The following is a 27,627-nucleotide window of genomic DNA, read 5'->3' on the forward strand; positions in this document are numbered from 1 at the left end:
ACATGTGTTGCATGTGCTTAGAATTTTTTCTATATTTTTTAAACAAATATTATGTTTCATTTATCTCGATTAGGGGTTTATGTAGTCGACAATGGGATTTATGTGTTTTTTAATAACTGATACACTTAGGTTTGTCATGACATGTATGTGTTTTTGGGCGTGTTAAGTTAATTTTGGATTCATCTCATTACACTCCCAAGTATTCACATCAATTAGTATATTGATTTTTTAAAATATATATATATAAATAAATAAAATGTTTCAAATTTGCACAATTTCACCTAAAAATTATTCACATAATAAATAAGATTTCACATAGAGAGAATTTGGGCCACTACTATCAAAAATGAAATTGAGCCCACTCTTATCAAAAAAAAAAAAAAAAATTTGAGCCCACTCAGACCCTTATCTAAAAAACGACAACGTTTTTTGCACATCTTTGAAAAACGAAGACTTACATTTTTTATTTTTTTATTTTTTTTTTTCTATCTGTGATTTTGCAAAGGAATTCGATCTCTGTTCCAGCCATCTCTCTGGTATTGTTTTTTTCTCTCAATGAATTAAAATTCTTAACTTTATTAGTTCAAATTTGTGTTATAGGAATGTTATATACAGTATACTTAATATTAATCTATATTGTTTTAGGCTTTTAGATCAAAAACCCTAGTTTACATGTCCTTTTTTATCAATTAGGTGACTTTCCTATTAAAGGGTTCGAATTTTTTCGAACCCAGATCTTCATTTCGGATTCAGAACACGAATTTTTGGATTTTGGTGGCACTGGGTTTGTTGATTTGGTAATTGGGATATGAATTGTGAGCTTTTTATGTAGTCGGGAATTCTGATTCTTTTAAACTGTGAATTTTGTTGGGATCGAATATTTGGCGATTTTGGTGAACTGGGTTTTGTTGGATTGGAGCAGGAATTTTGAGACTCACCTTGTTGGGATTATGAATTTTTGTGTCTAGATGTTTTGGAATTGAAATTTTGGTGTTGGAGTTATAACTGAAGTGTGTTTTTTGACCATGGAGGGTAATAAGGATGAAGCATTGAGATGTGTTCGTATTGCTGAAGAAGCAATTGCGTCTGGTGATAAAGAGCGTGCGCTGAAATTTATTAAGATTGCACAACGCTTAAACCAGAATTTGCAAGCAGATGAGCTTTTGGCTGCATGTGAGAAGCTTGATTCAGGTTCTCCTGTGTCTTCTGTGGATAAAAAAGTTGTCACTGAGGATAGGAGTGAGTTTGGTCCAGTGAAATCTGATGAGGGATTAAATGGGGAGCGTAGTTATACTGAAGAACATGTTGAATTGATTAGGCAGATTAAGAGGAATAAGGATTATTATGATATTCTTGGTGTGGAAAAGAATTGTGCGGTTGAGGAGATTAGGAGGGCATATAGGAAGTTGTCGTTGAAAGTTCATCCTGATAAGAATAAGGCTCCTGGTTCTGAAGAGGCATTTAAGAAAGTATGCAAGGCGTTCAAGTGTTTAAGTGAAAGTGATTCGAGGAGACAGTATGATCAGACGGGTTTGGTTGAGGAATTTGAGCACAACCAGCAATATAATGTTAGGCGGAGAAGGAGGAGAACGGCACATGACTTGTTTGATGACGATATTGATGCTGATGAGATATTCAGGGCTTTTTTTGGTCAGGGAGACATGTTTCGAGGAAGCCGTGTTTATAGGACTAGAGGAATGGATGGTCATCAGAGGGAGAATTTGCAACGAGGACCTAATTTTTTTATCCTCCTTCAATTATTGCCATTTCTGATAATTTTCTTGCTTGCATATCTGCCTTTTTCCGAGCCCGACTATTCTTTGCATAAGAATTACTCTTACCAGATTCCTAAGATGACTGAAAAACATGAAGTGGAATTTTTTGTCAAATCATCAGCGTTTGAGAATAAATATCCTCTTGGAAGTCCTGCCCGAGATAATGTTGAGGACAATGTGATCAGGGATTACAAAAATATGCTTGGCCGCTACTGTCACATAGAGCTCCAGAGGCATCATTGGAATAGAAAGCTGCCAATTCCTCACTGTGATAAGCTACGTAACTTTGGAGTAGCATGAAGGTAAACTAAAGTGCTCTCTTTTCTGAGTGGCAGATGGTTATATACTTATATTGTTATTAGTTCTGTGTTGTCGACTATACATGTCTTGGTTTTGCTAAATTGTGGTGACATTTTTCAACATTATCTGCACGAAGGGGACGTATGCTTTCTGCTGTCATATTGACAGCATGACTAAATTTATTCCCATATGGACAGCATAACTAAATTTACTTGACAAAGAATTATTTTAGAATTGATGTTCTCTTGAGTCAGATTTCTTTCCTATAATTTTGTTTTATTTAGTTTTTTCTTTTTCTTTTTCTTTTTCTTTTTCCTGTCATTACATAATACACCTTCCAGTCTACTTATCAAAAAAAAAAATAATAATACACCTTCCAGTCTTCCACCTATGACTATTGACTCAAACTAGGTTCTTGAATATAAATAAAAATTGATAGGCACTATTTTATGCCGTGCTTCACATTAACATTTTCACTTCATCCATTACCTTAATTTATCGGCAATGGCTGCCTCTTTCTACCCTGATTTGTGCATAATCAAATCCAAGATAAAAATGGCTAATATTGTGGTCCTCCATAACATATTTAATAGCCATTCTCAACCTAAATCATTTAGATACTAAGGTCTCTGTTGATTGTCTAAACATGGAACTGATCTAGTTTTATTAAATAAAATTATGTTGTTAATGAAGCAATTATGCCATGGAGCTTGTTCTCCTTGGTGCTCGATATCAACCCTGATGAATTAAAACATTAAGGATCATTGTGAATTCTTAACAAGTTTGAGTTACATGGTTTCCTGTCACTTAAGATTGCATTATGCATGTGTTAAATTTTCTTGTCATTTTGGATGGTAAAATATTCTGCAAAAGTTGCATCTCTCTCTACACTGGTGTCAACAAATGGTGAATCTACTGTGTGCTTGTGCTTGTAGGTATGATGATGTACCAGTTGAAATAATGCTTCCATCTGTTTTCTAATGATTAGGATATATTGGTAAAATCTGGGAGAGAGCTTCAATGATAGTTTATGATGATGAGCCAGTACTCAATGGTAATGGTTGGTGGATGTGGCTGATCGTGGGGTTGTATTCCATGGATGTTACTGAGATTTCCTTCTTTATTTGAAGACCACTGTTTGGTCATGAATCAGTTCGCCAAGTGGTCCGGGATTGTTATTTATGAGGATTTTCAATACCCTTATCATGTCATGAAACTATGCTCTTCAGGAAATGTGATACAGTAGTGCAATATAAAAATTGTACACTCCTAGTAGACTGAGAATGGTTATAAAGAATAATGGAAGTCAAACAAGTGTTTTTTTTTTTTTTTTTTTTTTTTTTTTTTTTTGGGTGTGAATTTTCTCAGATTATGTTAATGTATAAACATTTGATAGGTGTGCATATATGCCCAAAACCTATGCATAGGCTTTCCTGAGCTTTTTGACATCTAAAGTTTCTGTCTTGACTCTTGTGGTTTAGCATTCTATTGAATCTATACAGAAAATTCCTTCATGGAAATAATGACATGGAAACCATAATTCATCACAGTAGAGGCCCGATAAAGAATGTTCATGGAGAGAGGCTGGGTAATTAAGCAGAAGCTGATGAATAAGTTTTGAAAGTCAGGAAGTTTCCCTTTTGTGATTCATCTGAAAAAAGGTTTAGTTTGCTATACAGAAGATGCACACGTGAAAAGAATGACATGGAAACCATAATTCATCGCAGTAGATGAATTGAGTTTGAAAAGAACTTTCATGGAGAACTTTCGCAAGAACTTTCATGGAGAGAGGCTGGGTAATTAAGCAGAGGCCCATGAACTGAGTTTGACAATACAAGATTGACCCTAAGTTTCTTCGGCTTGGTTTAACTATTTAAGGTGTTTTTTTTTTTTGGGTGGCTAAATGGTTTAACTATTTAAGTTAACAACTCTTAAAACAGATAGTATATGTCTAACTATTTAAGTTACAACTCTTAAAACATGTAGTATATGACAGTTGTGTCAACTTATCTTTAACAAAGGTGTCAAGGATCAAATCTCGCCTACACTAAAAAATGAAGGGTTTAAGGTAAGGGAGATGATCATTTCTTATTGTGTATCCCGTAAGTCCAACATATCTTTAACAGTTTATTAGGGATTGAATTGAAGATTCTTGAGGAAAGGAAGGGTACTATCCTTTATTCTGTGTCCATATGTACAATTGACCTCTAGTAGACCAAAAAAGATAATCTTAAGAGATGCTCATATAACAATATATATATATATATATATATATATATATAAGGTTGGGTTCAAGTTACACCTTGTGTAACTCTAAATAATGTTACATCACTCAATATTTTTTAATTGGATGCGAATTTTGATAAATCCACCGTTAGATTACATTATCTTCGTATATTCTCCATACTTGCAAATTTTCATAGTGATCAAAAATTCATAACTATGTCATCAATCAATTGTTAAAATTCAAGTTTTTGTAGTTTAAAATAATGCATAAAATATGAATTTATGAATCGAATAATAAATAATATCTAATTGATATAAAAATTGGCAAGAGTGTTAAGAACATATAAAACATATAATTCAATAATGGGATTTTCAAAATTTTAATTCAATAACAAGCTATTAGGTATATATATATAAATATATATATATATATATATATATGTGGGGCCAGAGAATTCGTGGTCCAGGCCCACTCTACGTTAGGGCCCAAGGCCTAAGCCGAGGAGAGCTATTGCTGAGGACGCATAATGAAGGCACGAGGATATGGCCGAGGACGATATGCTCAGTTCCTTACAAAACGCCCAACGAAAAGGACAAACACCGTACAGGGACAGGATAAGGGGGAAAACTGCCAACATCGTAATACAGAATCCAGCATCTGACAGGCCCATACCTCGAACCGTGCTATTTAACTTTTCCAACCGCCCCCAACCACTCTAGGTATGGGTTGACGGGACAGATCTGCACCCCAGGAAGTAAAACTTACACGTGGACACTAAAAAGGAAAGGAACACTAGTATAAAAGGAAAAGGAAGCAAAGAAAAAGGGGCCCCCGGGAGGAAGAAGAAAAACCCTGCAAAAGGGAGAAAAGGAAGGATACAATGCTCCTCGGACGCTGTCCGAGGACCTAATCCTACAACTCACACTAATGGAAGGCTTAGCTAGTCAAGCCACGCCCACCCGTAAATAAGCTTCTTTTAAAACCACGATTAAACCGCTGAACTGTGATCAAGGTCCTGTCTTTCAAGCTCACTCTCTACAAATCATATTGTTAGGGCCCTTTACTTACGAGCCCAATGTCATTCTTGGGCCGCTAAATAATCGTGTCCCTACAATATATATATATATATATTTATTTATTTATATATTTATATATAATCTTAAGAGAGAGTATAGCCCAACATGCCTTGAAAGTAATCACATTTACTAATCATCTATGAGATTGTAAACTATACACTTAATTAGTTTGACTTCTATGGACTTTATGCATATTAGTTAGATGTTCCTTATTTTTTTGACAATTGATCACTTTTCAAGAAATTTGTCTTAGCGCAACAAGATACAAGAAAGTTAGAGACACGAAATATAACCTATGTTACCTTGAAAGTCATTATTTGGGTCTTTAAATCAATACAAAAATCTTATTTTTAGATTGATAATTATTGATTCCACATAATTCTTACTCATATGATAAAATCTACGGTAAATTTTAACATGTGATTAAAAAGATACTTGAAAGAGAGTGAAAACAAATATGAATTTTAATTATCATAATTGGTAATGTCTCGTATGATTAAATGAAATACTTGAGTTTGAATCTCGTTTAGACCAAGAAAAACATATTGGTGTCTTTTTTTTCTTTTCTTTTTTGTCTTGATTTAATAGTAAAAAACAATCATTGTAAAGTAGATATCATAAGTTTCTATTCTTACCTAAAAAAAAAAACATTTTTCGAATCAAAACAATTAAGTCTACAAAGGAAAATATTTTCTTTTCCTTTTCCTTACCCTTAAGATCCAGACTTTTCCATTTTTGTTTACTTGGTTTCATACTCTGTTTCAAAAAGTCTAGAGGCACGTAAAATTTATCCAAAAAAGCATCGAATAATTTTGTTGTTGTATTGTAGTGGGACTAAAAGTGTCCGTTTCACATGATTAATTTTGCTAATTTATTTTACTATTCAACTTTTTTTTGATACTATTTATGGGCTCTACCGTACTTTTTGGTACTATTTATGGGTCTTATTGTATTATTTTAACTAATTTTTACATTTATCTACAATACTTTCAGTAAAAAGTTTTCAGTTTTAGCAAAGTAAACAGATCCCAAATAGATCTTAAAGTAAACTGAATGGTAAAGGAATTATGATTTTTTGGTTGGCAGGATTGAGATTTAATGGAAGAAGAAGAAAAGGTTTTAAATACTTTGTTAACTTTTTTGTATTTAATCAATTGATAGAAGAAAAAAGTTAATTTGGAATTCAATTGCTCTAATACAATACCGTATATTACACCACTCTCAATCCCCCTAGTAAACTCATTTTATTAACACTAGAGGGGAGGGAAGAGAAAAAAAAAAAATGGTGAGGAGGGGATAAAATGTTTTCCTATGTGTGTTCAGAGGTAAATAAAAAAAAAAAACGGAAAATAAATAAAATATTTAAAAATTAGTTTATTATTTTATCTTTGTAAATTAGAAATTAATATTTAATTATGAGAACATAAAAAAATAAAAAATAAAAAACTTTCTAAAAATTATAATACTAATTTTATGAATTAATTAAACATTCCCTTCTCTTCAAGTTTCTTATCTCTCTCTTTTTTTTTCTTTTTTTCTTTTTTTCTTTTTGTGTGTTCTTATCTCTTATAAAGCATTTCTATCAAGGGTGTCAAATATAAAATATTTGACATTTGACACACCTAACACCAAAAAATCATTTACATCAAGTGTTTTAAATGCCAAAATATTTGGCATAGATGACCACTTTATCAAATTTGGAAGCGTACTGTTCACGAATTGCAAAACTTTTATTATTTTTTTATTCGTCGATGGACCAGACAAATGTGGGAATTTTTTTTTCCTATTTTTAATCAACTCTTCCCTCTCTCCTCTCTCCTCTCATACCTCTAACGCTCTCTCTCCTGGCTGCCTTCCTCTCTCCCTCTTCACTCTCATTCTCTTCCTCTCTCATCCTCAAGTCACTTGAAGCCGGTCTCACCTAGAACCACCTCAAGCCATTGAAGTCGATCTCGCCTAAAGCCACCTCAAGCCACTGAAGTTGATCTCACCTGAAGCTGCCTCGCCTGGAGCCGTCTCGTTTGGAGCCGCTGATGTCTCCTCTCTCCACCATGTCGATCTCTCTTTCTCTTGGTGCTTGTGGCAATGTTTATAATAGTAATTGGTTGATTTTGGTTGATGTGTTAAAATAATAAAATAGCCTTTTTTTTATACATTAAAATGACATTATTTTACAACGCTTCATGATGAGAATACATTATATAATAGTAATTGGTTAATATGTATATTTTGAAGGATTCGGTTAATATGTGTCTTTATGACATACATTAAATTTTTTATTTTTAGAAATATTTTTTTGAGAATTGAAAAAATTGTTATTACTTTTTTAATTCTCGAGAAAATTTTTTAAAAAAATATAAATTAATGTGTATCCATACACATTAGTATAATTATATTTTGAATTCTAAAAGGGCACACAATAATAAAATTTTATTTTGAATTCTAAATCTTGTACACCTGTCCGCCCTACCAAACAAAAGCCTAGTAGTGTGAGTTAGTATATCAACCTACAAATGGCACGCGGATGCCGTATGCAAGAGAAGAGAGACTGATCACTGATGTGATGTAAAGGGTCCGGACTCAGGGCCAGGGGTGATATATGTTTCATATTTTAATCATGTGAAGCCATGGAAATATGAGTCATGCTCATGCCTCGTGGGAAGTGCTTCAGTTTATTTGAGGAGTCAGAACTCAGACCTGCTCCCAACTTGACATCTTTCACTTTTGTCATTTTACTACCCAAAGAATCAAATCTCTGCTTTGCTCAACTGCTAAAAAAAAAATAGAATCATATAAAAAAAAAATAGAATCAAATCTCTGCGGATCCCATTTTAACACCAACATTTTTTTTCTCTCGGATGAATGGAGAAATTGGATTGACTGCGACCCCCAGCCTCTTCCCTCTTTCGAACAAAACAAAAAACCCTCTTTCCTCACCCTTGATGACATGACATTATACAACAAAAGAGGAGGGGCATTTTCCTATATTTTTTCACACATTAATGCTAAAACAATAAGTTGTTAATTATAAGGTAAATTACTACTGATTTGAAATTTGATACTTTAATTATTTGATGTTAATTTAAATAGAATTTCATAACTCACTTTTATTAAAAATAGGGCTTAATATGAAATTTTGTTTTACTTTTATGTCTTTTTTTTTTCAAAAACACTTGTATCATATGATCCTCATATAGATAAAGTGTCGAATTTCAAACTGCAGGTAGGTAACTTAAATTTCGGACAAATTACAAGTGAATAAGTTGTAATTTGCCCTTAAGTATAAGTATTCATTCAATATCAAAAAAAAAAAAAAAAAACCCTTAGATGTTAATGCATGATAAAAAATAAAAATAGTATCTATCAATGATATATTCACAAAAAAGTTATGTTGCTCTAATTATATTTTAACACCTTATAAGATGTCATAAAATTGAGTACGTGGGTTATTGATACTAAAAACACAATTTTTGGCAAGTGAAGAGGAATAGCAACAAATTATAATTAATATAAAATCATTTTTATATAATTTTTTTGTTCACAATTTGCCACCTTAATAATTAGTATAGTGGCCTTAACATCTTAGACTTATTATTTTCCACAAAGTCCATCACATTAACCAGTCAATATTGATTATTTTTGAAAAGTAACAGCATTGCTTTCACATTATTTTATTGTTAGCGTGTTTTTTTCTCATATTCCAATCCCTACAAATTATAATAACAGTTTTGAAAATTTATTAATTTAATATTCTTAGTTTTATTGTTATTTTTTTATAGTAAAACCTTCTTCAATCAAATTATAACAGAACGCAGGAAGGGAAAAAAAAAAAAAAAAAGGTAAAATTTTGTTTAGGATTGTTTTGAGCGGTAATATAAATTTTTAGACAAAGAAGTTTGTATACATTTTTTTTATAAATTGTATTAACTTTAAATATAAAAAAAATAATTAGTTTATTTATTTACATTGTTATTTACGCGACACTTTTTTTATGACATTTATTATCAAATTTTAATATTTCATAAAAAAAATTGATGTCTTCACTCCTCAGTCTTCACTGCAGTACGGTGACATTATTTCTGGCTTTGAGAGGCCACCATTTCTCACTGTTTTCCCTCACCCACTTTTGTACTAACTACTACAACTATTTAATTATTTATTTTTTTAAAAATTATTTTTTTATATATAAATATTTCTATATTGAGTAGTTTTGTCTTGGTGGACTGATTACATATTTAATTATTATTTATATCAAAATTCAGCAAAATAAGGTGGGGCCACGTGCAAGGTTGAACAAAAAACCAACAAAAGCGGTAAAGGAGCGTCAATAAACGACAAAAAGCAATGAGAAACAGAGACAGAGAGTGAGAGAGAGTCACAGCCACCACTGCGCCACCAGCACCGACAGTGGCTCCGCTGACCACCACATGTCATTTCACACTCAGCCCTGTACGTAACTTTATGTACAAATTCAAATAAACAAGACAGTAATGCCCTTCACTCATAATAAACATAATATTTTTTTTTTTTTGAGGAACATAATAATTAACATAACAAATTCATCAAGGGTAATTTTGTAACACTACATAAATTTCTCAATGATCAGAATAATACTACATGATAAATCTACCTAAAATTACAAACCACCCCATATCCATGTTCATACATAAAATTTAAATTTAAAAAAAAAAACAAAAAACAAAAAGTAAAAAGTAAAAATATCTAAGTACCTATTTATACCGTATACAACAAAAATTAAAAAAAAAAAAAAAAAAAAAAAAACCAAAAGAAAGTACAGCCTCAAAAATAAAACCCAGATCCATACACCATGTTTAATCACCGGAATCATCACCACCACCAAAGATTGAGAAACGATTGTACAAGAGAAACAAAATGAGGACCAAAACTAGTGCAACCCCAAAGGGTGACCCACTAACCCTATGGATTGTGTCAGGCTCACCAGTTGAGAAGAAGCTAGAGATGAAGGAGCCACGATCTGAGGAAAGGAACTGGATTGTGAGGAGGAGGATTATTGGGAGGAGAAGAAGCCCAACTGGGCTCAAGAGCTCAGAAATGGCTTCAGTGATGGCCTCACCTTGCTCACCAACAAGGAGTGGCACAGCTAGTATCATGGCCACAACTACAGCTAGTAGGACACCATAGGGTGCACCAGCTTGTCTTTCTTCTATCATTTTTGTTGTTGTTGTTGTTGTTGTGGGTTTGGGTCTGGAGGGTTTGTGAGTTTTGGTTTATTGGGTGTGGTTTTCTTTTTCTTTCTATGTGGTTTTTGTTTTGGTTTCCAGGAAGAGTGAGTGGGAGAGGTGCATCATGGTCTTAAAATAGGGGTTTGAGACGCGTATGCCTAAAAGAAATTAAGAATGGGGTTTAACTTTTAAATCTCATTAGAAGAATACAAAAGGCCTTGTTCTGTGTATTTATACACGAGTGCCCTTATCTTTAGGATATTAGCTAATAATTTATTTTTAAAAAATTTAATATTATTTTATAAAAAAAATTAACGAAATATTAATTATTTTTTTCATAAAATCTTTCTTTAAATAAATTATTAAATCTCATCAAAAGAATACAAAAGACCATATTTCATGTATTTATATATTAGAGTTTACTTGGGTTTTGTAAAAGGGCTTTCCATTGTTTGGAACTTCGGATCTAGATTGTATTTAGTACTGTAGACTTTTTAGCGTCCTCACTTTGTCCTTGGAGAATACACTGATACAGACAAAATATGACAATACCTTTGTCTATGGAAAAAAATACTTTGTATTTTAAAAATTAAAAAATATATTGAAAAAATTTAATAAATGTCCTACAAGTATTTGTTATTGAACTATTTTTTAAAAATTTTGTACGAGAAAAAAAAAAGTAATTAATGTTTTAATAATTTTTTCAATTTCTCATAAAAATGATATAAAAATTTTTCTTAAATAGTTTGTTAATCATTGCGCTACTGTTAACATGATTCAAACATATTTCAAATTTTAAAGTGGCCTAGATTCATGGACTTGACTAAAATTTATAATTTGATCAATATTCAAGATCAATCAATGTACAAATACATGTGATTTGCAATGTATAAAAAAATCAGTTAGTTAAAAAATTGAATAATTATTCTTTTGTTTTCCTTAAAAAAATACTACTTGCTGTTTAAGACTAAATTATGAGATGTTTACTTAACATGTTATATTATTTGTTGGCATAATTACTCTTTCTGTATATTGGAAAAGTTGAGAAGCCTTTAACCTTTTGTATATATGAATTCGCAAAAATTCTAGTACCAAAAACTAAGCCATAATTTTTGTCATAATCATTCACGTGTTTGTGAGTTGGTCGTAAAATAATTATGACTTAGTTCATGGTAATAGAATTATTCATGGATTAATTAATGTCCCCCGAATGGAGAGATAGACTTATAGGCTATAGATAATTACATTCAAGGGCAGCGTGAGATGCATGTTTGAGTTAAGTCTCGAGGTTAGTTTCCTTGTGCTTGCCAGGGTCGAGAATATTATGGCATAATGGAAAACAGAAAAGCATGGAAAATGGGAACACCCGTGACAAGGAAGGCACTTCCTATGCTTTAGGGGTCTTTTAATGTATACTATACGCGTTAATGATGGAAGTTAGTAGGAAGGTGTTATGGGCAGTCAAGTTTGATGATATAATTGAATCTTAAAATTTTGAATTCAGGCTCATCAATGGCATCATCATTGTCAAGAATTTACGACTCAATGGCATTAGTATTTTTCATTTGGAAAAACTATGGTTTGAATCCAAAAAGCAAGTTTAGAAAAAGTTCCTTTTGACCTTGGTGAGTTCCCATCTTTCAATATATAGGGCAGTGATCGTAACATTTTTTTTTTTTTAATTAGAAAATTGATCGGTTTTTTTTATTTTTTTTAAAAAAATAGAAAAATGCTATGTTCACAATACTTTTACAATAAATCTTAAATGGTAAGTGTGGGGTATTTTACCCCGCAAGCTTATTGTCCTCTTTGGGGAGTCAAGCCAAAATGGCTACAAGGCAAAGCCCTTGGCTTGAGGTGAAAATCCTGGACTTTCATACTCAGGGCCGAGAAACAAAACCTCTACTACTCAGCACATGTGCTTAGTAGTGGTAGAGGCGTGCCCTGGAGGGTAACAAAACTGTGCGGGTATCATGCGGTGCAGACATAGTCAAACTAATCCCACCCTTGCCCCAAAGCGGACAATACTCTTGATGGGCATGTGTTGAGTAGTAGTACACTCATGGTTGCTCAAAGAGCTTATAAACCATGAGTGGGGCGCATCTCCAACCGATGTGGGACAAAAGTGTCAAGCCAAAATGGCTACAAGGCAAAGCCCTTGGCCTGAGGTGAAAATCCTGGACTTCCATACTCAGGGCCGAGAAACAAAACCTTGCAAGTTTGGCTCCCCAAAGAGGACAATAAGCTTATAGGGTAAAATACCCCACAGTAAGTTTTAATTGGTTGTTATGGGTGGGGAAAAAGTAATTTAGCTATAAATTTGAATTAGAAATAATAACAATTTAACACTACTAGTTGTTGTAAAAATATTGTAAACGTAATATTTTTTTTTAATTAGAAAATATATAAATAACATGTTTTTTCAGTATCCGCCATTTTTGTAAACCAGAATTGGGACTGCTAGTGGTTGTTAGTAGTTATTACTTTTAGTACTTACTAGTTGGTGGACATAATCTTAAAAATATTTGCCTATAAGACCATTTACTACAATTCTTGTTAAGAACTGAAATTTCACGCACTCAACCTAAAAACAAAATAGAGTAAAAACTAAAAACTAAAATTGTGGCCCTAAAATAAGATCAACCTTTATTGGACGGGCCCAATGGCATTTAGATTTTAGACTGTAGTCAACAAAGCAAATAAAGGGTATTTTTGACTTTCAGGTCTGAAAACATGTGAGGGAGTCGGCAAAGCAGGGTTGAGACTTGAGAGGATCTATTCAGCCAAAAAAAAAAAAAAAAAGACTTGAGAGGATCTTCTTTTTGGTGCAAAAATCAAGATCCTTTGTTTAACTATAAGCTCTCGGTTATTGTGGACGAAATTTAAGAATACTTTTTTTCTTAATTACCAAATTACATTTGCTTAGCAACATTTTTTTTATTTTATAATATTTGCTTAGCAACATTTTTTTATATATATAATATTTGCTTAGCAACCTTTTTTTTTCTTTTTTTGGTAGAATTTGCTTAGCAACTTATGTACTTATTTATTCTTTTTTCTTGGAAGCTAATGAGTAAGCAATTGGATTAATGAATGGCCTCTTCTTTTCTTTTTTCTTTTTTAATAATTATCATTCATTTTTGCTTAGCAATATTTTTTAAATATTTGCTTAGCAACTTATGTACTTATTTATTCTTGTTTATGATTCTTTCTTTTTTCTTGGAAGCTAAAGAGTAGCAATTGGATCAATGAATTTTTTTAATTTACAATAATTATCATTCAAATTCCAACATTTACTAAAAGATGAAAACATAACATAAAAAATTACAAACGATGAAATTTTTGTACATATGGTGTACCTACCACCTACATTGGATGCTGCCTAATTGGTTGGTAGGATTTTCAGGCTTTCTTGCTTTGGAGAGGGTTGTAAAAGCATGCAAAGGCAGTTGGGTAAGACCATTTCTAACATATTAGGTAAATTTTTGTACTGTTTGGAAAATAAATAGTGACTTTTATCTTTTAACTATCTACTTTTTCAAATACACTTTTCAACAGATTCTCTATCTCATTTAAATATTATTTCTTCATTCATTATTTATTCTTTTTTTAACAACTACACATTTTTCAACATTTTTTTATTCAATAAATGATTATTATAATAGAAAAAAAAAAAAAAAAAAAAACATTTGAAGAATGAATAGTAGCCCATCAGACTTGATGAGTTACTGTTCATGAGCCAAAAAAAATTCTGGGTATAGAGAGTCATTTGGAGACTATTTTTATGGTATCATTCTCTATTATAGAGATTTTTATGCATTTATCTACACCATTGGAGATGCTCTAAGGACTCTTTGTAACTTTGTTAGGTAAAAATTAAAATTATCAGAGAAAGAAATGCAATCTTCTAGCGAGTTTATGAGTTATGGCCTCTAGAATGGCAAAGGGGCACTACACTTAAGAGAAATGGAGATCCTAGTGCTTAGGTTCAGACAAAATTATTGATCGGATTCCATTTTCATGTGTTCAAGACGTATATTAACCTTTTTGAAAGATAATGACATTTTTTATTTTTCGTAGAAAACAGTTAAGTATGAGCTATGGCCTCTAGAGTCTAGAATGGCAAAGGGGCACTACACTTTAGAGAAATGGAGATCCTAGTGCTTAGGTTCAGACAAAATTATTGATCGGATTCCATTTTCATGTGTTCAAGACGTATATTAACCTTTTTGAAAGATAATGACATTTTTTATTTTTCGTAGAAAACAGTTAAGTATGAGCTATGGCCTCTAGAGTCTAGAATGGCAAAGGGGCACTACACTTTAGAGAAATGGAGATCCTAGTGCTTAGGTTCAGACAAAATTATTGATCGGATTCCATTTTCATGTGTTCAAGACGTATATTAACCTTTTTGAAAGATAATGACATTTTTTATTTTTCGTAGAAAACAGTTAAGTAGGATAATGGCCACTTACTTATAAACTAGGGACACTATGGTTTAGGTTCAGACTGAATTATTAGTTGTCACTTGTCAGGCGATGGGATCTCAACATCAAGTGTGAGACCTTACATAGGTTTATTATTACTACTATTTTATAATTTATACCAATAAGTGTGTTTTAGGACAAATTAGATTTAAGATTTCAATTTTTAATAATCCAAAGTAATATATTTCAATTGACATCTTAAGATTGTTACAAATAAGTGTATATGGTTCAAATGAATCAAACCCCTTTCCTAACTATCGAATCATCAGGAAAAAAAAAAGGCGATTTTAAGTCAAACCTTAAAACTTAAGGTTGTTACAAATTAAATCATATAGTTCTATCTAATTTTAAATTGAACTCTGAATTTTTAAAGTCGTATCAATGTAAACCATCTATCAAATCTGAAAATCATAACCCCAAATCAAACTCCAAAAAGTTATATGATTTTAAAATTTTAAGACCAAATTTGAAACTGGTTAAATTATAAAGCCTACTTTATATCAATTTTAATATTATAATTAACTTTTGAAACTATAAGTTGTAATTTGAAACCAATTCTAAAATATAAGGTTTAAAATGTATTTGCCCAATAGTTGAACATGTGTTCTTAAGATACCCATTAATGGAGAAACAAATTTAACAATAATAACATGTATTAATGTTGGGGAATTTTTAAGATATTTTTTTAGAAGAGATGTTGGTAAACTTAGTGGTGCCATTATATTACATCACATATTTAACGGAAACCCTACGCAAAACTGACCTCAAGATAAGGGGACAGCATCACCTAAGAAAAAGGGGGGCTTGAGTCTTGAGTTTAACCATGGCCAGTATTAGTTAAATATTTATAAGTCAAGCTTCTTCTAGCAGGCCACCTACAACTTATAATACTTTTTTTTGGGGTGGGGTGGTGGGTGGTGGGGGGCTAAAATTATAAAATAATGTGCAAATAATATAGAAAGACAAAGTTATACGTCAAAAAGTATTTATATAAGAATGGCTCATCTTATCTTTTAATTAAACATGTTGTAGGTATTCTTGATTTTTTTGTTTAGGTCAAAGAGAACCCTTATTTCTTAGAACAAACTCTTTATTTTGATATGATATCATTTTTTACTTAATGAAATTCGTAGTTTTTTTTTTTTTTTTAAGTATTTATAAGAAATTTAGCCTAATCATATTCTAGTCTCAGTAAGACTAGGTAATTTATCCTAGGCTTACAACACCTATGGATAGGGCTGTCCATCCAATCCGACGACTCAACCCACCCGAAGGTTCCGACCGGACCCGACTCGAAAACCGGCCGACCCGATTAAGTCACCGGTCGGCGGCGGGTTATTTGTTCCAAAAACCAACTCCGGTAGGTCAGTCTCGGTTTTCCTCCCCAAAACCTGAAAAAACCCGATCCGACCGATGTACTAAGAAATTTTAGCAAAAAATTTCCAGATTCCGGTAGAAATTTCTAGATTCTGGCGAAATTTTCCAGAATCCGGCAAAATTTTCCAGATTTTGGTGAGATTTTCCAAATTCCGGCCTCAAATTTCTAGATTCCGACTTCAAATTTTCAGATTCTAGTAACAAATTTTCATATTTCGGTGACTTATCAAGTAGATCTAGTGAGATTTCATCCAAATCTAGTGAAATCTCACCGGATCTAGCGAGATCTCACCAGATCCGGTAAGATCTTTGCCGGATTTGGCATTTTTTCGCCTGAAATCAACTATTTTGGCCGGATTTTTACTGTGGATGGTTTCGACTGAACCGACCGTGTTTCTGGCGCAAAACCGACCGCGCCGATCCGACTCCCTCGCCGGTCGGCGGCGGGTCAGGATTTCCTCAACTCGATTCTATCAGGTCGGTCTCGGGTTGGGCACAAACCCAACCTGAACCAACCCATAGACTCCAAGGGTTCTGATATATATCCAAAATTCCCTCAAACACAAGGGGGGCAAATAGTATAAATGAGTTTTCCAATGCCAATGCCCTAACATTGAAACTCTAGAAGGAACATTATAGCTTTAAAATAATTACATCCTTGCGCAAGAACTTCTACATTTTATCCACCACTAGCAAGGGAAAACTAATCTCTTGGCTGCCAAAATTGACCTGAAAAAAGCATACGATAAATTGGAATGGCCTTTTGTCAAATATACATTGATGTTCTATCATTTCCCCACTCCAATTATAGATTTAATCATGGCATGTATCTCATCCTCATCAATTTCTATTCTATGGAATGGAGTGGCGAGCACACCTTTCCATCCATCCCGTGGTATTAGGCAAGGAGATCCATTATCTCTGTATCTTTTTATTCTTTGCCTAAATCACTTGTCATTGTCTTTAGACCAGGCGATCCATACCAAACAACTGTCCCCTATACGAGTTGGTCGTCGCCCTATTGGGTTCAATCATATCCTATTTGCGAATAACATTTTCCTCTTTGCTAAGGCAAATATTCAAGATTGCATGACCCTCTTTAATCTTTTTTCACACTTTAGTGAGGCGTCGAGGCAAATTTGTAGTGTGTCTAAATCTAAGATATTCTTCTCACAGAATACTGCTTCGGAGACCTAGCGTAGCATTTCTTCCCTAACAAACATGCCTATTGTCCAAGATCTTGGTAAATATTTGGGCATGCCTCTTCTTACCAAACGAAAGTCGTCCCCGGCCTTCCAACCCTTATTGGAGAAAATACACACTCGCATAAGCGCCTGGCAATCTAAGCTTCTCTCCCAGGCGAGTAGGCTAACATTGATTAAATCTGTCCTTTCCCTTCTTACTTATTATCAAATGCAAACGACTGTCCTTCCTAGGAACATTACGTGCAACCTAGACAAGTCCATTAGGGATTTCTTATGGGGTGACACATCGACACAACGGCATGTGCATCTTATTAAATGGGACATGCTCACCAAGCCCAAGTCCTGTGGTGGACTAGTTATTAGAGAGTCCAAAACTACCAATGATGATTTTCTTATGAATCAGGCATGGCGTATATGGTGGAACCTGCATTCCCCATTGGCCAAATTTCTATCCCAAAAGCATTATCAAAAAATTGACTTTTTACAGACTGCTTCAAATACTGGGTCTCATTCGTGGAAGGCCCTATTGCGAGGGAGGAACCTCTTGTAGGGTGGTTTACGGTGGATTATTCATAATGGCTGTAAAATAACTTTTTGGACAGATCACTGGTTGTCTCCGAGACCGATCTGTGGTCTTATTCATGGCCCCCTACTTCCTCACGAGTATGAGATTATGGTGGCTAGATTGATTATTGCCACTCACCAACGGGACCTTACACCTCTTAGTATGGTTTTGCCTTCAACAATAACCCAATTTATCTATGCTCAGCCATTGCCCATCCATGGCTCTCCTGACACTCTGATGGATGACCGTGTTTGGGATCATCACGCGGGTGTTTGTTCAATAGGATCCACTTATCGCTATCTTTTATCAAAACCCAAAGAGATTATAGGGCGGACATCGGTAAAATGGTCTTGGATTTGGAAGCTAAAAATACCACCTAAAATTCAACCGTTTTTGTGGAAATGTGCACATCATTGTATTCCCACAAAATCGGTCATTTTCCCATATGCTGACCTGAGTCGTTGAGTGACCAAGTGTGTTCCCGTTGCAATGAGCTTGAAACACCTATTCATGTTCTGCGTGATTGCCAATTTGCATGAAATATTTGGTCTTCCTTCCCGGTACATTTACTTACTTCGGATTTTTTCAGACTTGAGTTACATGATTGGTGCAAAAGTAATTCCCAACTACACTCTCCTTTAGGCTATGTTCCATGGAACATTATTTTTGCCTTTACCTTATGGGCAATTTGGTTGGGTCGAAATTCTTTAATTTTTTCAGGAACATTCATTCATTTTCATATTCTAAAACAAAACGCTATTTCTCATGACACGAAGTTCTTTTTTCTTGGCACCGTTTATTCAAGGCAATCAGCTCCGTTGTCCATCAAATATATTAGGTGGAGTCCAGCTCCTTCCCCTTACATCACTATTAATACAGATAGCAGCTCACTTGGCAACCCTGGAAAACCTTATGCAGGGGGCGTGGCACGCTCATCCAATGGAGAATGGTTGTAGGGCTTCTCATTACATCTGGGAGTCACCAACAATACTATGGTTGAACTATGGGGTATTAGAGAGGCATTGGCTCGAGCTTGGGCTGAGGGCCATCATCGAGTTTGTCTATAAACTAATTCTCTTCTTGCGTACAATTGGTTGAATACTAATGATGATTGTCCTATGGAATTTTCTAACTTGGTTTTGGATTACAGGTGTCTCCTCAATAAGGACTGGGAGGCGTGTGTTGAGCATATATGGAGAGAGGCAAATAGTTGTGCGGATATACTAGCAAAGAGGGGTGCTTCCCAAACAGAAAGGGAAGTGTTGTATGATACTTGCCCCACTTTTTTGTGTCGATGTTTATATTGGGACTCCATGGGTTTTGTTTCATCCCAGGGTTGTCGCGGATAATGAGGGTCCAATGATGTTTTGTTTAGATTCAGCTAATCCTCTCTTCGGTCTAGTAGGGTCGGATTGTGTTTAGTTTGCTTCAGTCAGTTTGTGCTGATGTGTTTTGTTGTACAGTAGTCCTGTTGTAATATTTATGTTTGTATGACTTCTGTTTATGTAATATAAATCTCCTGTTTATGCAAAAAACATTATAGCTTTAAACATTATGATAGGAGTAGTTTTTAGTAGCATCATATGGTTCTTAACTTTTGAGGATGTAAAAATCAATTGCAAGTCACTGCCCGAGCTAGGTTCTAAAGGACAATCTCAAACAATCATAAATTATTTTCCCAAATCATATTTTTAAAAGAATACAAGAAAATGTCGGCAGGGGTTCTTGTTTTGGGGAAAATTCCTTTTGACAACAGTACTACAGTAGATCCAAACTGTAAAATATTTTGTTTCATCTTTTAAGCTATTACCAAAATAAAATTGTTGAGGTCATATTGTTTTTGTCTCAGTTGATAAGTCCAAGTGTTCTAGTCTTCCTCTATGAGACATATTAAACAAATTATTATAGTTTCCAGAAGAAGCAATGATATCGTTTTCTATGAAACAGTTGGGAAAAATAAACGCCAAGAAATTATTAAAATTTGATCATGAATTTTGCACCTTGAATGCTTCGAAGAGTTTAGGTAGCACATGCATTTCACAATTCAGAGATTCACATAATTAAGTACACAAATTAATCGGAACCAAACAGTAAAATTATAGGCCACAAAAGCTTATTATTTATGAATCGTTCATAATAATATTAATAAAGTCTCCTAGAATATGTAGCTGGTAGCAGCGTGAATAAAGAAAATTTTTGAAGTTCTTCATGTCAATTGAATCGAATCAATCCAGAAATTAGCCATCCTAAAGTGCTAAACAGACGTAAGTGAACTTTATTTTATTAAATTACTAATTAATTTCTTCTTTCTTTGAGTATCTTTTAGTATTGAACTTCAATTTATTTTATTTGGGAATCATTAGTCTTTTCTCAATACCATAAACAGAAATATGAGAAGAGTTTTGGCATGAATATATTCACTGATTGGCAGCATCAACAATATATTCCTTGATTGGAAGCATCGATCTTGGACTTGTCTTCGTGGAAAATTATGAATTCATTTTATGGTTCAAATTGAGTAATACAAATTGAAATGTTCATCCTTAAAATAAGCTGATTTTTGGGAGAGTTTTCCCATTGCAACCCCCCCAATGGTTTCCCTAAAATGCAAACCGCCTCCATATTGGTGGAGGGGAAAGGCTGAGTCACACCAATATTGGCTCGTTGGCTTTACAAACAACAGTTTGATCGGTGGCTCAACAAGCGAGCAAAAAGCTGTAAGAGGTGCAAAGCAATGATAACAACAATGCGTCTAGTGTTAGGAAAAATTCTATATAAATGTGAATAAATTTTAGCACATAATCACACAAAAACATAATGATTTACATAAAAATACCCTTTTTCCTTTAAATGAAAAATTATGAGACAAATTTTGAATAATTTTATTATATTAAATAAATATTACAAAACTTAAAAGATACATGTTGAGCAAATAAAAATTCTTATTTTCCTTTCACTCACAACTCTCCTCCTTATTGTTTATCTCGCACAATTTTCTCCTGCCCTCAGGTGTCTCTAGAACTACCTCATTTACTCACTGGCCGAATGGCCTCATTTATTTATTCTTTCAACCTTTATTATTTTATTCTCTAGCTTGTAGAACACGCACAAGACAATTGAGACATCTTTCATAAATATGGCTTGACTTTTGCACATAAAATCTGATTTCATTTGACAAGCTTTCTCTTACAGGTTCATTTAATGAACTTTGACAAAGAGTGTGGGCTGGACTTGTGCGTGTCGGCCCTCAACATCTAGGAGGTAAACGCATCAATTATGAGGGTGACTAGTGAGGGGCCTGAGGGCTTCTAAATCGTTTCAATTTTTTTTTTTATTCCTCTAAACAAAACAACATTGCTTTATATTAATTTTTCCCATTATTTTGTTGAATGAAATCATGTTGTTTTATGTTATTTATAGGGAAAAATAGACAACGCCATTTAAGCATAATTTATTTTTTATTATATATAATATATCAGGGCCATTGGCTATTAGCTGCTTTTCAAATCTCATGAGTGACAGATAGCTAAATTGCCAATGTCAATTGTGGGAGAAAATCCAACCGACGGGCAAGTCAAAACTAGTTAGAAACAACCTAAGCTAGTCAACTTGGCATGGCCTTAGTAAGTTTTGTTTAGCTTTGGTCGGCAAAAAAACTCCAAATTGGAGCGAGCCATGAGCTTACTTCGAGTATTTATGACTCTGGTGGCAACACCTGACAGGCAAATGACATGATTCTCAAGGAGTTACACAACAACTAGCTTTAAAGGCCAAGGAAAAGCTAAAGAGAAGGACCACAAGGAGGCACCGAAGGTGATAAGGGATCGACCTCTACCATTGGGTGAGATCCCCCTTCCCTTTCTAGTGTCACTAAATCGGTCTGGTATTTGTAGATGCATTCCTTCTTTTCATCGAAAGATGATCATGAAGAGAAACGTGTGGGCGGATAAACTAGTTCACTTCTACCTTTTGATGTTCTTATTATCGGAGCTAATCCTAGTTAGAAAGAGGGGGAGTTTCAATTATGAGATATAGTTCGAAAGACGTTGACAATCCCTATAGATCTATTTTATGATCTTAGCTACGTGTGTCTAGACTTGGTTCAATGGTATATCCCCTCGTGTCCTCAATAATCCTATGAATATTTGATTATGGTGGTTGCCTGTGTGGTAATCATCACTCGTTAAGTATTTTGTGTACGGTGTATCTGGGCCTAAGAAGGAGTTATGCTAATGAGTGTCCTTAGGGCAATGGTTAACAATTTATTTTAGGAAAGTGTTGACACCACTTTTATAGAAAATAAAAAAAAACTGTCAAAATATTAAAATTTTTTTTTTCTCATAAAAACTTTCTTTAACTGGATTATTAATCAATACCCTAAAGGTACTTGTTAGCATGTGTTGACTGCAAATCCACCATCAATAATCCATAAATCTAAATGTGTCACTTAAAATTTTTAAAATGACATGAAATTATGTGCACCATTAAATACAGAATGTAAAATCTTAACCATAAAAAGGAAAGATTTTACTTTCCCTTGACTGAACTGAAGAGGATGCTTGTCCATAAGTTACGTACGCAAGAAAGAAAGGAAGATTTTCAAGTAAAACATAATCAATGCTACAGGAAAATGAATGCTTATAAGAGTTTTATTGATCAATCACCCACCATAATCACACATAGAATAGGAGCACCTAGATTGTCTAGGACACACCTCGAAACAAGACCCACAGTGTTGTGGATCATTTTGTACATCAATACACTTCCCATCACAGCACAAAAGCCCATAAGCACATGCCAAACCACAAGCTCCACAATGGTTCCTATCCCTCATGGTATCCTTGCAAAACTTTTGGAAACAACATGTGGTACCACCCCAAGGGTTCTTCTCAGGGTCTAAGCACACACTTGGGTCATTGGCACAGGACAGTACCCTTTGCCTTCCCCTTAAAGCAGAACGGAAAAAGTTCAAGTGAGTTGGAGCATCTGAGCGTTGCAAACCAGTTTGGTGGGTTGCAGAAACCACATTGGAAGTAACTATTAACACAAAGAGGATGAAGGGCCAATAATAGCAGTATATAGTGGCATTAAATAGAAAGAGATTACCAGCATTTTTGGTTTTGAAGTATGCCAAAACCATGGAAGATCACATAACAAACTCAAGCACATGAGATTTGTAGCTTATTGAATAAGAAAGACTTCCTGGGTTAAGAAAGCATCAAAGAAGACATGCACTTCACTATTCAATTGGTATTTGTTTTGGTTGGTGAGCTTTGTCAAAATTGTAACATTAAAACACAACCATTACGTGGAGTATCAACCTAACATCTCTCAAACTATTATTGAGTAGATGAGTGAAACAGACATGAATATAACAAACTATTATTGAGTAGATGAGCGAAACAGACATGAATATGACTAGGGGAAACATGAATAATTTTCTTCAATATGTTGGTCAATGAGATTCTTTCAACTAATCATTTTTCAATGACCTCAAAATTGAAAGTGTGTCCAAGATCACAGAATAATCATTTTCTTCAATGGATTGAAAAATAGTTTAGGTACTACATAATAAGTGTCAACTGTTCATCATTTTTTTTCTCTTTTCCTCTTGTGAATTCCTCTTGTGAAGGGAGAACTGGGGGGGGGGGGGGTTTAAGTTGTCTGCAAACTAGCTTTTCTCATAAGAAAATGCTAGAACTACTACTAATTTGACCATAAAAGTTAATAAATTAACATAACAATTAACGTGATTAGTGTTACATTAATAATATAATAAATACATTTTTGAATTACTTCTTTTATTTTTGTGTTATAAAATGAATAAATCAATTTGTAAAACTTATGTAGTAAATATTGTAATACCTATAGCATCACTTATCATAAGAACTTTGAGATAGAGTTTCAGATGCTAGAAATTGTTGCCATAACTAGGCTGAGCTAGTATGTCTGTAAGAATGTAGTATTTTCTAATCGAGTAAACTCTCATATGTAGTAGTTCACCTATAGTTCAAGCAAACCCATAAAATTGTATGAAACTGTGTACAGAAGAAATACAACACATGCATCCTGGCTAAGCAATGGACAAACTGCAGCCTCCATGTTATTGACAAAGCTCAACTCACAACTGGAAAGGGGGAAGAGCCTGTACATATTTCATAATTACAATGTACTTCACAAAGCCACAATTTCATGATGAAACACTGTTGTGAAGAGCCCAATATTGAAAACTAGCGCCCAAGGTGCAACATATTAATTATTTAGTTGACATTGATAATTAACCATAAATGATAGTAAAAAGACATAGTCCTGGATGGGAGAAAAAAGTTGCTGGCAAGTTCCATTTTCCTACATCTATCATTCTATCTAGATTAAAGTAGCAAAAGAATTTCAAACCTTACAAAGATTAAAGTGGCAAAAGAGTTTCAAACCTTACAAAGATTAAAGTAGCAAAAGTGTTTCAAACCTTACAAAGGAAGATGAGTAAGTCCTATTAAGCATTAATGTGAATGTACATATATTGAGTGCCATGTCTTTCTCAAAGAAGCAAACAAAAAGAGATCTCAAGTCACTAAAAATCATACCAAAATTCCATAAAACTGTTACTGGAAAACTAATAATTATTAATATTGTTTAGTCCTCTTTGCATATGCTGTTTTTTTTTTCTTTCTTTTTTGTGGGGTACCGCCACAGAAGTACCATTCCATGTTAAACTGAGAAGTGCAATTATTGATGTTCTCCAAAACAACGATGAGAAATGAAGTATAATTGTTTCCAAGGATAACATGTTTTTAGGATGAATAAATTACTAATAATATCAGTATAAGTTAAAGATTATGGACTATTTCTGACTAGATAATTATATATTGCGTGCCTCAAGCATAGTTATCTTGTTGATTTTATTATAAATTTGGTTTTAATATTAAACTGAAAACTTATTGATTTATTTTTTTTCTAAAAAAAACAAAATTTAGCCATTGGTACGGTGCTGTTGTGATAACTATGACAGTGACACCAAGTGGCTCATCAACACAAACCAAATAGGACAGCCATCTTTGACAAGATTGGAAAATACCCAAATCACCTCATGTTTAGTTCTGCATATTGCTTTAAAAAAAAAAATGTCACACATATTTGGCCCTAGTACTGTTCCAACAAATACGTATGGTACATTCACTCACTGAAGTTCGTCCAAAACATAAAACCATATCAACTTACTTTGTTTTTGTTATTCCAAGTCCTAAGAAATTTCTCTACTCTGGCTAGTTGTGGATAGAGTACCGTACATCTCGTTACGTACTAGGTGCATGTAGAACCGTAGAGCATGTCCAGTGTATATCAGTGACTCTGCTCTAGTTGTTGGGAGGGCATTGTCGTAATCTTATCATAGAACTGGGATATTGATCACATGATCTCGAGCCTAAAAGAAGGATTGTGAGCACAAATCTCAAATTGCAAAAGAGAAGTGTGATAATAAAATAACATTCATTGATCATGGGTTCCAGCCAATCAAAACGCAGCATCTTCACAACCATAGAAAAATGAATCATAGTCTCATCATCATCGTCAAATCTAAGTAAACAATCAATAAATAAATAAAGTGTCATATTTTGTTTTCTAGCTATTTTATTTTTTAATTCCTAATGCTCATCGAAAGGTCAATGGCGGAGGAAACAGAGCCAGGCATAAAATTGCTTGTCCATGTGGGCTGTTTCGGTGTTATACCATTAAATAAAAAATTCCTTAGTTTCCCATCCAAAAGAAAATAAAAATCCTTGGTTCTAGTGTTTTTGGGGTCCTTTTATTTTGACAGCCAAGACAATTGGACCCAGGAAAGGAAAAGAAAAAATAGCATCTCATTAAGAGTGCCTGCCAAGTGGGCTGGTCCTATGACTTTTGTCTTTCTCTCTCCATGTAATCCAAGCCCATGAGAAATTTGGGGAGTTGTGAATTGGAGTGTAATAGAGGAATTTTCTTCATATATTTTTGGTCTCAGGAGACATGCTTACAAATGGGTTTGGGAGCTTTTGCAATAAACATGACATGAATGGTGGTGAACTATGCATAAGCGAGTATCTTAAGAGATTATCTCATGAGAAATTTCTCTCATAGCATGTGTGAGTATTACATGCTATGACAGGGTGGTCTCATGAAATACACTCTCCTATCAAATCTCAAATCTATAATAAATGTCAGCTCAATCACTAATAATGCAAAATGACATGATCTCACAAATTTAGTAGCTTCAAGAAACACTGGTTCTTTCAAAGAACAAACCAAATAAGATTAGTTCAACATAATTTCCCTAATTAGTAACCAGACTAGCTCACTTTGCCACTAATCCCACTACTCAAAGCTCTAATTGCCCCAAAATTCATTAAGAAAAAACAATCCTCAGGGTTTATACATACCCTTAAGTTGTTATAAGAGCACATCAAGTTTGAGCATTAAATTAGTTCGCCTAATCTCAAAACTCTTGTTAATTCTTCACAAAAGCCCTTAGTATCACATATAATAGTTGGTAAAATGAGTTCCCTTTGTGTCTATTAGCATGAGCAGGATACCATCCTTCTCACTTCTCACCTAGTCCCAAATTTGCCATCCTTTATGACTTTAAATGCAAATTAGTTAGTTGGTATTTGTTCTAATCCTTAATTTCTTTGTAGGATAATAGTTTATGTGCAGTTCCAAGATGCATCGCTAGTCTTCATCACCCTCTGTGTTGACATAAGTAGCAAAATTGACGTGGGTTCCAGTTAGCTCAACTGGTAAAGTCTCTAATGGTTGTACAAAATATCTGAGATTCAATCCCCGCTTACACCAAAAACTGATTAGTGTCGTGGTCTGATGATAAAGAACTATTATCAGAAGCAGATGTCATAGGTTAAAACTCACTCTCAAAAAAAAAAAAAATTTGACTCCCCGACTTAAACCCATGTCCAAGGGGCAAGCCAATAAAAAATTGACATGTAACAAAGCAACAAAATTGATCCCAAAATTATAACAATAGTAATAATTATTATACATGAAAATAATATGTGACATTGTGATATGTGACCAATCACTACTAAAATGCCAATTAAAAAATCTAGTTCCGCAATCATGGATGAGGCCCCTGAACTTTTTTTTTTCTTGAGAAGGAGGCCCCTGAACTTGATATGGTTATGTATGGGAAAAAAAAAATCATCAAGGAAAATTTTAAATTTCAATTTAAACATTGAAAATTAGTACTCTAATTTCTAAGATAGCTTAAACACTTTCAAGCTCATATCCTTACTTATTCCTTCTTCTTCTTCTTCTTTTTCTTCTTCTTCTTCCCTTTTTTTATTTTTATTTTTATTTATTTATTAATATTCTTACTAATCTATATATTATTAAAAGCTGAAACGTAACGTTTAATGCTACTGCTCT

At 33.7% G+C, this 27,627-nt stretch overlaps 2 protein-coding genes and 1 long non-coding RNA gene across 6 annotated transcripts; 2 read left to right on the top strand and 1 right to left on the bottom strand.

Annotated features, from left to right (window-relative positions):
• The first annotated feature begins 436 nt into the window (after positions 1–436).
• On the top strand, positions 437–3,521 carry LOC115995491 (chaperone protein dnaJ 49). Of its 3 annotated transcripts, none has more exons than XM_031120076.1 (3): positions 437–536; positions 694–2,077; positions 3,011–3,521. In XM_031120076.1, exon 2 carries the CDS (start codon positions 1,026–1,028, stop codon positions 2,073–2,075), a length of 1,050 nt encoding a protein of 349 aa, XP_030975936.1. In that variant the 5' UTR covers positions 437–536; positions 694–1,025; the 3' UTR covers positions 2,076–2,077; positions 3,011–3,521. The 3 variants fall into 3 exon arrangements, with proteins under 3 accessions (XP_030975936.1, XP_030975938.1, XP_030975937.1); XM_031120078.1 differs by having other exon boundaries at positions 3,064–3,521; XM_031120077.1 differs by lacking the exon at positions 437–536 and having other exon boundaries at positions 561–2,077.
• A 6,421-nt stretch (positions 3,522–9,942) lies between these two features.
• Positions 9,943–10,778, bottom strand: LOC115995391. Its single transcript, XM_031119944.1, has one exon. It carries the CDS (start codon positions 10,568–10,570, stop codon positions 10,211–10,213), a length of 360 nt encoding a protein of 119 aa, XP_030975804.1. The 5' UTR covers positions 10,571–10,778; the 3' UTR covers positions 9,943–10,210.
• Positions 10,779–20,396: 9,618 nt separating this feature from the next.
• Positions 20,397–22,366, top strand: LOC115993750. 2 transcript variants are annotated; one of them, XR_004093068.1, is made up of 4 exons: positions 20,397–20,480; positions 21,409–21,477; positions 21,696–21,839; positions 21,939–22,366. It is a non-coding gene; the product is annotated as an uncharacterized LOC115993750 (long non-coding RNA). The 2 variants fall into 2 exon arrangements; XR_004093067.1 differs by having other exon boundaries at positions 21,696–22,366.
• Positions 22,367–27,627: the final 5,261 nt, after the last annotated feature.

The sequence above is a fragment of the Quercus lobata genome, chromosome 6 (assembly GCF_001633185.2).
Source record: "Quercus lobata isolate SW786 chromosome 6, ValleyOak3.0 Primary Assembly, whole genome shotgun sequence".
In the NCBI taxonomy this organism is placed as follows: Eukaryota; Viridiplantae; Streptophyta; class Magnoliopsida; order Fagales; family Fagaceae; genus Quercus; species Quercus lobata.

Coding starts and splice junctions, on each gene's coding strand:
- LOC115995491 (XM_031120076.1), top strand. CDS start 1,026: ATGGAGGGTAATAAGGATGAAGCATTGAGATGTGTTCGTATTGCTGAA.
- LOC115995391 (XM_031119944.1), bottom strand. CDS start 10,570: ATGATAGAAGAAAGACAAGCTGGTGCACCCTATGGTGTCCTACTAGCT.